The sequence below is a fragment of the Ctenopharyngodon idella genome, chromosome 22 (genome assembly GCF_019924925.1).
Source record: "Ctenopharyngodon idella isolate HZGC_01 chromosome 22, HZGC01, whole genome shotgun sequence".
NCBI classification, from domain to species: domain Eukaryota; kingdom Metazoa; phylum Chordata; class Actinopteri; order Cypriniformes; family Xenocyprididae; genus Ctenopharyngodon; species Ctenopharyngodon idella.
Genome location: NC_067241.1, coordinates 20,598,100 through 20,611,696, shown reverse-complemented (window position 1 = coordinate 20,611,696; position 13,597 = coordinate 20,598,100). Strand labels below are relative to the sequence as shown.

General features: G+C 37.0%; 2 protein-coding genes across 2 annotated transcripts; one reads left to right on the top strand and one right to left on the bottom strand.

Annotated features, from left to right (window-relative positions):
* Positions 1-66: 66 nt before the first annotated feature.
* Positions 67-1,859, top strand: thap3 (THAP domain containing, apoptosis associated protein 3). The gene is made up of 4 exons (XM_051878988.1): positions 67-711; positions 821-1,016; positions 1,094-1,267; positions 1,359-1,859. The coding sequence occupies exons 1-4, from the start codon at positions 638-640 to the stop codon at positions 1,617-1,619; spliced, it is 705 nt and encodes a 234-aa protein (XP_051734948.1). The 5' UTR covers positions 67-637; the 3' UTR covers positions 1,620-1,859.
* Positions 1,860-2,451: 592 nt separating this feature from the next.
* dnajc11a (DnaJ (Hsp40) homolog, subfamily C, member 11a) lies at positions 2,452-12,272 on the bottom strand. The gene is made up of 16 exons (XM_051878983.1): positions 12,108-12,272; positions 11,176-11,305; positions 10,927-11,000; positions 10,688-10,789; positions 10,471-10,608; positions 8,557-8,679; positions 8,384-8,457; positions 8,036-8,225; positions 7,837-7,922; positions 6,470-6,586; positions 6,230-6,385; positions 5,946-6,015; positions 5,670-5,727; positions 5,428-5,570; positions 3,605-3,734; positions 2,452-3,440 (listed from the first exon to the last, which is right to left on the bottom strand). The coding sequence occupies exons 1-16, from the start codon at positions 12,177-12,179 to the stop codon at positions 3,415-3,417; spliced, it is 1,689 nt and encodes a 562-aa protein (XP_051734943.1). The 5' UTR covers positions 12,180-12,272; the 3' UTR covers positions 2,452-3,414.
* Between the last annotated feature and the right edge of the window lie 1,325 nt (positions 12,273-13,597).

Sequence of the window (13,597 nt, the reverse complement as noted above, 5' to 3'; positions counted from 1 at the left end):
AAATTTCTCTATGGGTGTCTACTACATAAAACGATCTCAAAGCGTTATTTAAAGTAAAATACAGCAAAGAAAATGAAAATATCAAGGTCCTGAGGACGAACTCGACCAATTTAACAATTGTTACCTAAGCAAATGAGCGTTATAATTAAATGATAATTACATGTTTTAAATATGGAAACTGTTTTACAAGCTTCATTTTATGGAGCTTTGACAAAGGGGGATCTTTAATTAAACAGCTCTGATTATGTGTCATATAAAAATGTTCAAGTGAAATCTATTCTTACATTTAAAGTTGACTATAAAGTTTTTTTTATTTTATTTATCATAATGTTTTCCAGAAGTGTTAAATAGGCCAATATGCTTTGCTTAAATTAGTTACTAAAGTGCATTTAGAACCATTAGACTTTTATTTTGAAAAGCTTGAGTAACGAATAACCGGAAAACATAACTGAAATAAATATAATTCAGTTCGTTACAGTGATTGTTTTAGTGAGTAAGGAAATGTTGGCTCAGAGTGATGTTATTGATTGTAATATAATGTGTATATATCAAAAAATACAGCAAAGAACATGTTCATGTCATAGCTTTTGAGACACTGCGGGGCTTTTCATAGCCGCCATCTTTGTTCGGGGCAAAGATGCCGAAAAGTTGTTCTGCATATAATTGCACAAATAGGTACAATAACAAAAATCCCGAGATCACGTTCCACAGGTAGGTAATGATAGATAAGCTCACTGTCATTATTATTTTTAGGGCATTATATATAAAAAAAGGTGTGCTAAATATATTTTGCAAGACATTCACCATCATCCCTTGTCAGGTTCCCTTTCAGCAAACCATCGGTTCTGAAACAATGGTTAGATAATATTGGACGTGACGACTTCCAGCCAAGGAAGCACATGGTTATTTGTTCGCTTCACTTCACCCCGGACTGTTTTAGTGGTTTGGGCAACCGCAAAAATCTGTTGTGGAACGCAGTGCCAACTCTCTTTGCAGCCCCACATCAGGATGCAAAGGTAAATCAAGTCATTTTAAAAACAACTAATACACAGTGTGCTTTTCATCTGTCTCAATGTCATCTTTCTACCGTCAGCAAAATAATTCTAGGAAGAGGCTGAAGAGGGCTTTAAAATCTGCTGCTGATAAATGTGATGGCATTGCACCTGATAGGACACCTCCTTTCACTGAGGATACTCAAACTGAAGAGATGCATGAGGATGCTCAAGACTTTCACAGCAATGTAGAGGATTACTGTCAAAACACAAAGGTGAATATTTTATCTTACAACCTACTCCTATGTTTCTGTGTATATACAATACTTATGCATTAAATGCTTTTTTTTTTTTTTTTTTAACCAGGATTTAGCTGCCGCAGACCACACCTATGCCCTTTCGGATCCATGCATGGCCAAAGCCCGTCTGTTTAATGTTTTAGATGCCAACAGATGGCTACAGAGAAGGTTGCAGACCAAATGCAGAGTGATAAAAAGAATGAAAATTAAACTGCAAGATGCTCAAAGAAAACTTTTGACTTTGCGTCGACAGCTCAGCTATAGATACACACATCGTCAAAGACATTCACAGCTCCCAATACAGTGTGGCAGTGGCTCCAAGACCTAGTCAAGCAGCAATAAAGACCTCAGGTTGCACAAACATCTTTGAACTATAAAGAAGGCTGAACTTTGGTCATGGGAAAGGGGTTATTGTGTGCAACAAATATGTTTCTTCAAAAGGAAGAAAAGTGTTTTTTTTTTTTTTTTTTTTTTCTGTAATTGGACATTTAAGTCCAAATAAATCTGTACTTTGGTTTTGATAGGACTTGTATGAAACATTTTATGCCCCCCCCCAAAAAAAAAAGAATATTTTAGATTAAATAGAAAACACTTTACACTAATACATTTGTTACGGTATTTATTAATCAGTGTTAATGTTAGTTACTAGTGCAACTGTTCAATGTTAGTTAATATTAGCTTTGGTCCATTATATTAACAGAAACAACTTCTGATTTTAAAAACGTATTAGTAAATGTTGAAATTAACCAAGATTAATACATGCTTTAGAAGTATTTTTCATTTTTAGTTCATGCCAAGTAATATTTAATATAATCTTATTGTAAAGTTATAAAATTATATCAAATATCACACTGCTAATTACGTCGAGGAAACATTATGTAAGGTTTAAATAACAAATCTGATTCTTGTATATACCATTCAAACACAGTACACATTTCAGTCGTTCCTTGATGATTTATTTTAAAAATGACAGTCTATACTTGCTGCAAGTGGTTGGCCATTAAGTATAACAATAAACACCTTTGAACAAAACCAATACTCCAGCCAACAATTATAGATTGTCTTTTTTATCATCATTCAAATGGCAAGTGTGCAGAATGAACACATTTCATATAAATTATATTACTCAAAAAGGAAACGAAGAGGTGTTGTACAGCCAGTTTTTCAAATAAAAAAATTTATTCTCTTTCATAAGACCCCAAATACCAAAAAGACAAAAAGTTTAAATCAACAAAAGACTGTAATAAGGGTGTAGATCTTCCCTATGTGAAATATGGCACTAAAATGCAGGGATTAAGGGAGATTGAGCCTAAAAATCCACTATTATTCCTTCATCCACTGCTATTCAAGTCTTTGGACACAAGGTGGGAGACTAGCCCTACATGAGACTTAGTACACAGTTCACATTCTGTTTCTTCAACCAGCACACATTGACAGTACCGGCATATTGTGTGCATTGGCCCCTTCAATTCCTATGACACTGCTGGCAGACGTGGAGTACGAGAGGTGGGCCTCCAAATATTAGACTCAAGGGAGTGAGATGAAAGAGAAAAATAATGCAGATGATTAAGCAGTCAGGGTTTCACTAAGAACATGCCTTGCCTCCTAAACACTTGCAAGATCTTTTATTTAGAAGCCGGTGGTACAAAATGTCAGACATAGAAAGAAGGTTGACAGCTGGGGTACACCAGCTCCTGTGGGATTCAGTGAGTCGGATCAAGCAGCAATGGTTTCTCTGTGATGTAATGAGGGTAAAATAGCTCTCTCTGGTGAGTGCTGATTACAGGCACTGTTGTGGATCCATATTTGAAGAGGGGCTTTGTTTAAAAATGGTTATGGAGGCCTACCAACACAAATATATATCTTTTGTCTAGCTTTTTCTGGGAAAGGCCATCATTTTATTAGTGGAAATCCAGCAAATTAAACGTTCCAATTAAATGTTCTAATTTTCAAACAGACATCATGTAGAATAATATTTAAAACAGAACAAAATAAAGGATAAATAGGTATATGAAGACTTTTAAGGGCACAGAGTGCTTTCCAGGGCACTACTCCAGAACATCTGTGTCTCATCAGTCTATACCAGTCCAAGCTGTCCCTTTTAGCTCAAGAGATACATGTTCCTAACTGTCATTATCAATCCTGTGGGCTACAAGAGAGAGGGAAGACAAAAGAACATGGGATTTTGAATTACAATTGGGAACAGCATTCATCTTCACTGCTGGTAAACACATCATGAAGTGAGGATTACATGGATTAAAATAAATGCTCTAAAACCAATTGCAGACTGTCGTGCTTGATTTGCATACTCACATTGTTTTGGTATCCTGAGTGCTTCTGTGTCACCACACAGAACTTGGTGCATCACACCTCTGAACTGATACAGCATCTTCAGACTCTTTTCCTCACCTACACAGGGGTCGTAGAAGCCTGGTAAACCAGCCTGAGGACATTCATGCAAAAACAACCAATTAATGCCTGCAACAGCGCTTAACATTAGGGGTGCAGCAGATCCAATTTCTCAAGGTTTGTTTTTTGTGGGTTTCGGAAAAGTTTGTTAAATATTTTGTAGAAAACTATTAGAAGTGCAACATTAGGACATTTGAGGCCAATATGTTGAGATTGACATTTTTTCAAAGAACCCCTTTTAAATGCATTAAGCTACACTTTACAATGCCAACATTCAATGGAATAAAGGAAACATACTACCTTTTACAAGTTTGCGGTTGGTAAGATTTTTTAAAAATGTAAGTGTCTTATATTTTACAAAGTAAAAACAGTAGTATTGTGAAATATTATTACAATGTAAAATAAATGTAATTTTAATTAGGGCTGTTTATAGATTACAAATTTTAATCGTGATTAATCGCACCCGTTTTGTGTGATTAATTGCAATTTATTGCATACTTAATGTGAAATTAAGCATACACCATTTATCTTGCTTCACACGTTCATTTTGTCATAATTTGCTATATCCAGCAAAGTAAACCATCAGATTGAAGGGTGATTGTCACAAAACTGTACTTTCTACAAGCTAGTAAATTTAGGTGTCTTTCCAAAAAAAGGACACTTTAATAACCAAATGATATGAGTCCATATAATTCTTAAATTTATTCACACACATGATAACAAAAAAAAAATTACAGAAAAAAAACTTTTGAATTCACAGTGTATAGTATATGTACAGTGCAAAAGCAAAGAGCTTGTTTACATTTTAGACAAGTCAAGTTGCCATACCAAACAGGACCACATGGGGATGCTAAAAACAACAACAACAAAACAAAACCAACCACCTCGACCTGACTGCATACACATAACACGGACCCAATTCAGAATTACTAAACACGTGACAAATCAAAACTTTATCCTGAATGTGTGTGGAAACAATGTACTGAAATGTGTCTGTGCATAAATACAATGTGTGATCAGTGCATCGACAGCAAACATACACAGTTTGTTTGCACATCAATATAACGGGCTCATGCACGCTTACTATACAACTCTTGTATATCATCATGATCGTCGTTACCTTGATTGCAATCTTTGCAAAACTTTACTAGCAAGACACTGGTTTGCTTTATCCAGCCGAGAAACGTAGTTTGTGTATCATCTGGTTATACAGCGATGTTCCGTTCAGTCTGTATTTCACACAGCGCGATGCATTAGGGCTCGCGCTCTTCAGAAACAATCACAGAATATGACAGAGCTTGTGTTTTAAAGCGAAACACACTGGAATGAATAATTCACTGAAAATATAACGCAAGTCTCTCGAAAGTGAAATCAGGTTAAAGGGTTTGAATAGTAATTTCCGTCTACCAGGGTTACAGGTGTTTGCGACAATGTAGATGCTCAGTGGACTCCATGCTTAGTGGACTCCAGACTTTTAAGATCATCTAACTGCGTGACGTAAATTACGTTAATGCTTCAGTCATTTATTTGTGTTAAATTATTTTTATATATTTCATTTATTCCTGTGATGACAAAGCTGAATTTTCAGCAGTCATTACTTCAGTTTTCAGGGTCACATGATCCTTCTACTAGAGAAACCTTTTTGTGAATTAATTGCTGTTCCAAAAACTCAATACTCTCATCCCTTATTTCTCTTTTGTAAGAAAACAAATGACAAAGTGCTTTACCTTAGAGGCTTCTGTGAGAATGAGCTTCGAGTCCTTCACCAGGCACTGTAGAGGCACCGTGACATCAATGACCCTTGCCCTTTCGTGTTTACGGCTGTTGTCTGTCACAAACTTGCCATACCAGGCATTGAGGATGATCAGACCTGGAATACAAGAACACTGAGTCACCAATCCTCACTTAGCAGAAAGTTCAAATCATAGTTTGGTCATGACCAATGCTATTGGGAGTTATGCGGTCATACCCATTCTGGACTCCTCTGCTTCGATAATTCTACGCACCGACTCTTGCATCAGCAGAACCTAGAGAAAAGATTTCAAGTAAGACTGCTTGTATATGCACATAGTGAAGGCACACATTTATCACCCTGACACAGCGACTGATGTGCAGATAGAAACGATAGCCTGACGCTAACTCATTGTTTCTCCAAACACAAAGCGCCTGCCGTGAAAGTTATGACCACTTTAAACGGCCATGCATTATAAATTATTTGCAGTGTATTTAGACATTATGAACTCACAGCTGCTTCTGCCTCTTGCTTTTTCTTGGCGACGTCTGATGCCGAGCTCTCCCGCTGCTTCTCAAGATCCCTAAACAAAAGGTTCAATGTTAATTTACCATTTGCTCTTCAACTCAGTTTCACAGCCATTTAAAAGGATTTCAGTCTATTATTTTCCAGACTCACGGGGGATAAAGTTCAGAGAAGAGTGTTTGGAAGTCAATTGGCCCATAAAAGACAACAAAATGAAACAGGTGGAGAATGTGACTGCAATTTTGCAGATGTAATCAGCTAAAAAGGCTTACTGTTCCTGCTGAGCACGAACATAAGGTCTGATAACCAGCCGCTGGATGGCCAAGTAGAACACAAGGGGTCCGACAGTGGCATAAAACACGGCGCTGGGTAGAAGCTGGTCTGTTAAGTGAATGGGGAAGAAGTACGTCTGACTCGCTCGGTTCAACCTGAGAGACAAAAACACCACAATTTCAGAGCTACTGAAAAACTGCTAATGAGACACTGCTTCAAAATGATCAAAAGCATATTACTTGATCTTGAGAGAGACGCCCTGAGGTACTCCGACACTGACAGTAGCACCCAGGACACTGTGCCTGCTGATCTTAGTCTCGGCACCGTATTCCACCACCGTACCGAAAAACCCTGACCTGCAACACAAGTGCTGTTTAGATTGACAGGCTAGAAACAGAAAATGTGAATCATCAAACATTTGAGAGGACGAATGATTGGTTGTGACTAGCCACAAATAAACTGCAGGTCATGTGAACACAGAATCTATGATATCAGTCACAGTCTGCATTTACACTGCAAGGCCAAATGCACAGATCCTCTTTGTTTACATTCATTTTAGACTTCAACCCCTAGGGGGTCCACAACAATACTGCAGTTTAATTTATAATATGGATCAAATAAAAATACAATGTTAACTTAAAGGGATAGCTCACCCAAAAATGAAAATTGTCGTCATTCACTCACCCTCATGTTGTTTCAAACCTGTAAGACCTTCGTTCATCTTTGGAACACAAATGAAGATGTTTTTAATGAAATCTGAGTGATTTCTGTACCTCCATTGACAGCTACCACTTTAAGTCTTCAAAAAGTTAATAAATAGATCGTAAAAGTAATCCATATGAATTGATTGGTTTAGACCAAATTTTCTGAAAAGACTCGAACACTTTAAATGATGAACAGTTTGAATTTAAGCTTTTATTCACAGATAAACATTGATCAGCGAACATAAACAAAAGCTCAACCGAACCTCCTTGATGCACAAGAACAAACATCTTTCGGAAGCTCAAACGTGCTGCGTAACACACGAGAATGCGTAGACTGTCAATGGAGGGACAGAAAACTCTCAGATTTCATTAAAAATATCTTCATTTGTGTTCTGAAGATGAATGAAAGTCTTATGGGTTTGGAACAACACGACAATCTTCATTTTTGGGTGAACTAACCCTTTAACTTCAACTAAAGCTTGAAACAAAGCTTAAAAACTCAAAATAGGCTGTATGAATATAAAGAAAGGTGAATTTTACATACAGATACACATTAGATTTCTAAAATAAAATTAAAATACCTCTTATTGCTCATTTTATTTGTGCATGCAATTATAATTCACATTTAGGGAATTCAATTAAAAAAAAAACTGTCCAACATATACTATTGGGAGAATCTTAATTTCATCATAAAAACCATGAATAAAACTTGTCAATAGATAATTATTAAAAATATTTTGCATAATGATACTCAAAAATAAAATAATATTGGTAGACAAATTTTACCATTACACTTTAAACTGGAAGTGTGAGATTTTTGGTTAAAAGTGTAGCCAAAGAAAAAAAAAAACATCTATATGTAAAACACAAAAAGACAAAAGGCAGCATCCAGAGATACATACTTGACAGAGCCCTTGATCTTGGTCTGATCATCATCCTGGAATTTGTACTGGTAGCTCATCATAATAAACGTATGTGGAATTCCCAACTATGGCAATAAAAAAAAGTGGTAAGTCCTAAAAACAATGGTTGGGGGGGGGGGGAAACAAAAAAAACTTTGGCATAAAGATCAGGCAATGTCTGTGCAAAACAGCAACTGACCTGCACAGCAAAGGTGAAATGGCTGCTTTTGGTGTCCCTGACGATGCTGGTATTCATGGAAGACTGAGTTCCCCATCGCCACTGTAAATAACCCATAGTGTTTTTGTCCAGGTGGCGTGCAAGCATAGTAGTGAGACCCGGCCGTATACCACGGGATGAAAACTGCATGCCACAATGAGCTGTTGTAAAGCTGAAAAACACAAAAATATCTCAGTATACAATATACTCAATAGTATGCAACTTATAACAAAAAAATAGCATACATTTTTCAAAAACGGCTAAAACATAAATAAAGGTTTCATAATTAAAGTAACTTGCTCAAACACCAGTGATATGCACTGGACTCACCAGCGTGAAGTCAAGTTACGGAAAATCTTTAACCCGAGGAGAGGGCCATGTGTGTCTCCTGCCCCAAACTCAACCTGTATTAAACATATATAAATCATGTTCGGTTTCATGCTCAGCAAACATTATAATCCAGTCCATGATTAGTATGTAAAGCATTTACTCAATGTCCTCACCTCTCCCCACCCCTTAGCCGAGGTAACTCTTCGCAAGGCCAAGTTTACGTTTCCTCCCCCGTTGCCATTGTGTGTGGAGAGAGAGCCAGAAAGAATGGCTGTGTCTGAGGTTGTCAGAGGGGCCTGTGGGAGCAACGATAGAGTCAATCAGATCAGAAGATCAGAGTTAATGACATAGACAGTGCCACTTGAAAGTTTGTGAACCCCTTGCAGAATCCGTGAAAATGTGAAAAATGAACAAAATAAAAGAGATAATACAAAATGCATGTTATTTTTTATTTAGTACTGTCCTGAGTAAGATATTTTACATAAAAGATGTTTACATATAATTCACAAGACAAAAAAAATAGCTGAATTTATTAAAATGACCCCATTCAAAAGTTGAACCATTGATTCCTTAATGCTGTGTGTGGTTACCTGGATGATCTACGACTGTTTTTTTGTTGTGTGACGGTTGTTCATAAGTCCCTTGTTTGTCCTGAGCAGTTAAACTGAGCTCTGTTCTTCAGAAAAATCCTCCAGGTCCTGCAGATTCTTCAGATTTCAAGCATTTTTTGCATATTTGAACCCTTTACAGCAGTGACTGAATGACTTTGAGATCCGTCTTTTCACACTGAGGACAACTGAGGGACTCAAACACAACTATTAAAAAAGGTTCAAACATTCACTGATGCTCCAGAAGGAAACACGATGCATTAATAGATGGGGGGTGAAAACTTTTTGAATTTGAAGATCAAGGTAAATTGTACTTAATTTGTCTCCGGGAAACATGTAGGTATCTTCTGTTGCTTCCAAAGAGCAGTACTAAATGAAGAAAACTGATATTTAAACAAAATAAGAAAAATTTGGACCTCTTCATCCTGTTCAAAAGTTTTCACCCCCCGACTCTTAATGCATCGTGTTTCCTTCTGAAGCATCAGTGAATGTTTGAACCTTTTTTAATAGTTGTGTTTGAGTCCCTCAATTGTCCTCAGTGTGAAAAGACGGATCTCAAAATCATTCAGTCACTGCTGGAAAGGGTTCAAATATGGAAAAAATGCTTGGAATCTGAAGAATCTGCAGGACCTGGAGGATTTTTCTGAAGAACGCTGGGCAATCTAACTGCTCAGAACAAACAAACAGTCACAAAACAAACAAACAGTCGTAGATCATCCAGGTAACCACACACAGTATTAGGAATCAATGGTTCACAAACTTTTGAATGGGGTCATTTTAATAAATTCAGCTATTTTTTTGTCTTGTGAATTATATGTAAACATCTTTTATGTATTATGGCACTGTATGTGTTTCCATGATAAAGAAAAAATCTTGTAAAAGGAAGGAAAATCTAGTTTAAAACACTTCTCTCTTAGAAATGTGCTCTTTGTATTTATGTATCAAAAGTTTAAGCTTATTGACAAATATAAATATATGCAATGTATATATATAAAATGTATTTTTAAAAATATTAACAAATACAATAGGGAAAAAAAAAAAAAAAAAAAGAATGTCACGTCATTGACCCTTATTCTGAAAGAATATTTACATGTAAATACTTTCATTGTATCTAATCATAATTTAGTAACAGATGGCCTACTGTCGTTCAAAAGTTTGGGGTCGGTAGGTTTTTTAAAAATGTTTATGAAAGAAGACTCTTATGTATACTCACGCTGCATTTATAATATATGTTATTTATATATATATGTGTGTATGTATGTGTGTGTTTGAATATATATACATACATGTATAAAATTGTGTGTATACATACACACACACATATAATATGTAAACAACTTATGTTAGATGTGATTAATCACAATTCATCGATTTGACAGCGCTAATCATTTCTTTTAAAAAATATACAGACCCAAACCTTTAAACAGTAATGCATCTATGAAGTTATACATTAGAAGAAACATCATGTAAGGACTGTACCTCTATGGACTGAGATATGTGCATCCTGTTGATCTCAATGTGCGGCAAGCCGCCGCCACCACCACCAGAGAGCTCTTCATAATCCTCCTCGTAGTGATCAAAGAGGTCTGTCGCATCAATACCCACGCTTATTGTCCCCTGAGTGAGACAGCGAACAATCAGCGAGACCTGTATTAATGTTGACAGTGACTGCTGCTTTGAAGGCATTAGGTCAAACCTTAGGGTTGGTCCTTTGCTGTAGTCTTCTCTCCTCTCTCTCTCTTTGAAGTCGCTCATACTCTTCACGTATCTCTGCTGGCGTTCTTTTCCTCTCTACTACCTAGAAATTTTATTGTGTAGTGAGCACAAAAAGAAGATGACACAAAAGCCCACTGGGAAAATTATTTGCTTGAAATGTTATAGAACTATGGAACAAATGCTAAATGAGCGCTAACAAATGCCGAATCTTCAACTTACCTCCCATCCTTCCACATCCAGGCCTCTCTTCCCATATATGTCATAGATTGCTCTAGATTGTGGGTCGCTTAGTACTACAGAAGCAAATAAATCACAGTCATCAAAAATTCGTGAGTTGGTATTAAAAACATATGTTTTCAGTAAAGAAAAGCCATTTGTTAAAACATTACAAAACACTTTCTCCACATAATGTAACAAAAGTGGCTTTGTCAGAGGCTTTAAAAGGCTGAGTGTGCAAAAACATTGTACCTTCATATGCCTGGTGCACCAAGTTAAAAAGCTGCTCTGCCTGCCTCTTAAGCTCTGGATCTCTGTGCTTGTCTGGGTGGTAGAGCATGCAAAGTCGGCGATATGAAGCCTTGAGCTCGTCCTGTGTGGCCTGAATATACAGTTAAAGAGAAATGGTTCATCTTACAGATCAATCATCATAAACCTAAACAACAGCGTTGATCTTTGGAGAAGAATATAAAATAAAAAGGTGCAAAAATCAAGTCCAGAAGTGGCAATCAAGAACCTTACAAGACTTCTGTAAGCACACTAAAGTGACAGTTCTTATCTCAAAAATGCAAACTGTCATCATTTACACCCTCTCCAAAAACATAACTTTTTTTCTTCTGTTCTGTTCCACATAGGTTAGACAAAATGAAAAAGTCAAAGTCACCATTTGATTTGATTATATAGCAAAAGATGACTAAAATTCTGCATAACACCCCCACAAAAGTAAGTTACACAGGTTTGGAGCAACCTGAAGGTTTTTACTTTTGGGTGAGCTATACCTTAAAATGACCTTAACAGCAGGCAAAGACAAAATAATCTCAGAAAAACTGTTTGATTAATGTTTTAATGTAATTTGTAGAGTTTTCGTGATTGAAGTCAACAGTTTAGTAGCAGTTTCACTTTTACAGTTGTGAAGCGTCAACAAGAATCACTTACTTCTCATTGAAGTCTAAAAAGAACAGAAGGCATTTACGTATTATATGCGTCAGATTAGTGACCATGCAGTTAAATTCCTGCATAAAGCCAATGTTAAGTAAGGGTCACGGTGTGCTGCTGACTGAGCCATAGCTTAACGACATGCTGTAGGATCCTGATTAAAAGCGCGCTATCTAAAGCGCGTGCTTTTACTATTCACTTGCGACTCTCTCATCTTAAACTTCTCCTTAAATAGGATTATGTCATACCTCTCTGCGGACGTTTAACAAAGAATAATAGTCATCATTATCGATTTCATCTTCTTCCAAGGCCGCCGCCATGTTTTCCACCTTTCATCCCCGCCCCAGCGCCCGATCAAACTACGCTGATCTTTGGTGTGTAGAGTCGGAGCGCATGAAAGTCTTTAGCGCCCCCCTCAGGATGGGAGGAACACTGACCAAAATGCTGTCGGGGTGACTACTTTGGGACTGTCCAACTCCAAATCATAGATATGTATAATACCCACACTTGTGGGGTGCTTCTCAAACGGAAGAAACACAGTTTTATAAAGTACACATGGGCCTACGCATCTCTGTACCAATAAAATATGCAACGCTTCACATTTTACTACAAAATTCATTTTCATCTACACTGCAAAGTTTTCCTTGACATTGTGTGATTTCAGTGCACGTAACTTCCTGACCTTGATAAATGATGGGCCTGTCCCAATACCCACACTTGCATTCCCTGCACTTGACCATTTACTTACATGAAGCATAACCCAGAGTTTGGCCAAAGTGGGTGTGAAGACTGCAAGTGTTTTAAGACTTTTGATTACTCAATGGGACATACTTAACCAGTGCATGCTTGTGGTGCTTCATTTGCAAAAGTTTTACAAAATACAATCTCTGCACCAATAAAACATTTTACAACCAAATTATATGTGACATCTAATTAATTTAACTTACACTGGAAGGTTTTCCGAGACATGACGCAAAACTGAGGCACTTCTGAACGTGATGAATGATGGGATGCGCCTCAAATACCTCTCCGAAGCAGTATTAGAGTTAGTGTTTATTTGGTGTGCGCTAAGTGTACTACTCTTTGGCATTTTTCAGTCACTTATTTCCTGTTGCATGTATACATGTGCTCTCAAGAGGTCAAGAATGCAATATTGGGACAGGACCAATACTGCTCTGGTGAGGTATTAGCTATAGTGTGGATTTAGTGTGCATTAAAGGCACTGCAAATTTCTACTAAAACCCTCTACTGTCTCGCACACTAACTTCCTGTTACATACACACGCTCTCTCAAGTGACCAAGACTGTAAGTGTGTGTGTATTGGGGCAGGCCGAGGACTGCTCTGATGAGGTAGTCTGGATTTAGTGTGCATTAAGGGCAAAAAGCTTTGGCATATTTCAGACCCTGGACAGTTTTGCACACTAACTTTCTGTCACATGCGCACGATCTCAAGTGGACAAGGCAAGTATGGGCATTGGGACAAGCCCTTTGTTTGCAATGTGTGCTCTGTCCAAGTATATCTTGAGTGTGTTTTTATTACTGATGGGATGTAGTGAGCATTGACTAATTTAAATACTTTTACATGCAATGCAATTCCAATCTTTAGTAGGTTTTTCATTATCCAAGAATATCTAGAAAAAAATAAATACTTTGGTTTAATATGTTGACTTAATATGTATCCATATTTTATGGGAATATTGTTTAGTTTATTTTAAAACAAATTCCTTCAAAGATGACA

Coding starts and splice junctions, on each gene's coding strand:
- thap3 (XM_051878988.1), top strand. CDS start 638: ATGCCGAAAAGTTGTTCTGCATATAATTGCACAAATAGGTACAATAAC. Junction 712..820: donor CCCGAGATCACGTTCCACAG/GTAGGTAATGAT, acceptor ATCCCTTGTCAG/GTTCCCTTTCAGCAAACCAT. Junction 1,017..1,093: donor CCCCACATCAGGATGCAAAG/GTAAATCAAGTC, acceptor TTCTACCGTCAG/CAAAATAATTCTAGGAAGAG.
- dnajc11a (XM_051878983.1), bottom strand. CDS start 12,179: ATGGCGGCGGCCTTGGAAGAAGATGAAATCGATAATGATGACTATTAT. Junction 10,609..10,687: donor AGCAAAGGACCAACCCTAAG/GTTTGACCTAAT, acceptor TGTCTCACTCAG/GGGACAATAAGCGTGGGTAT. Junction 8,226..8,383: donor CGTAACTTGACTTCACGCTG/GTGAGTCCAGTG, acceptor TGTGTTTTTCAG/CTTTACAACAGCTCATTGTG.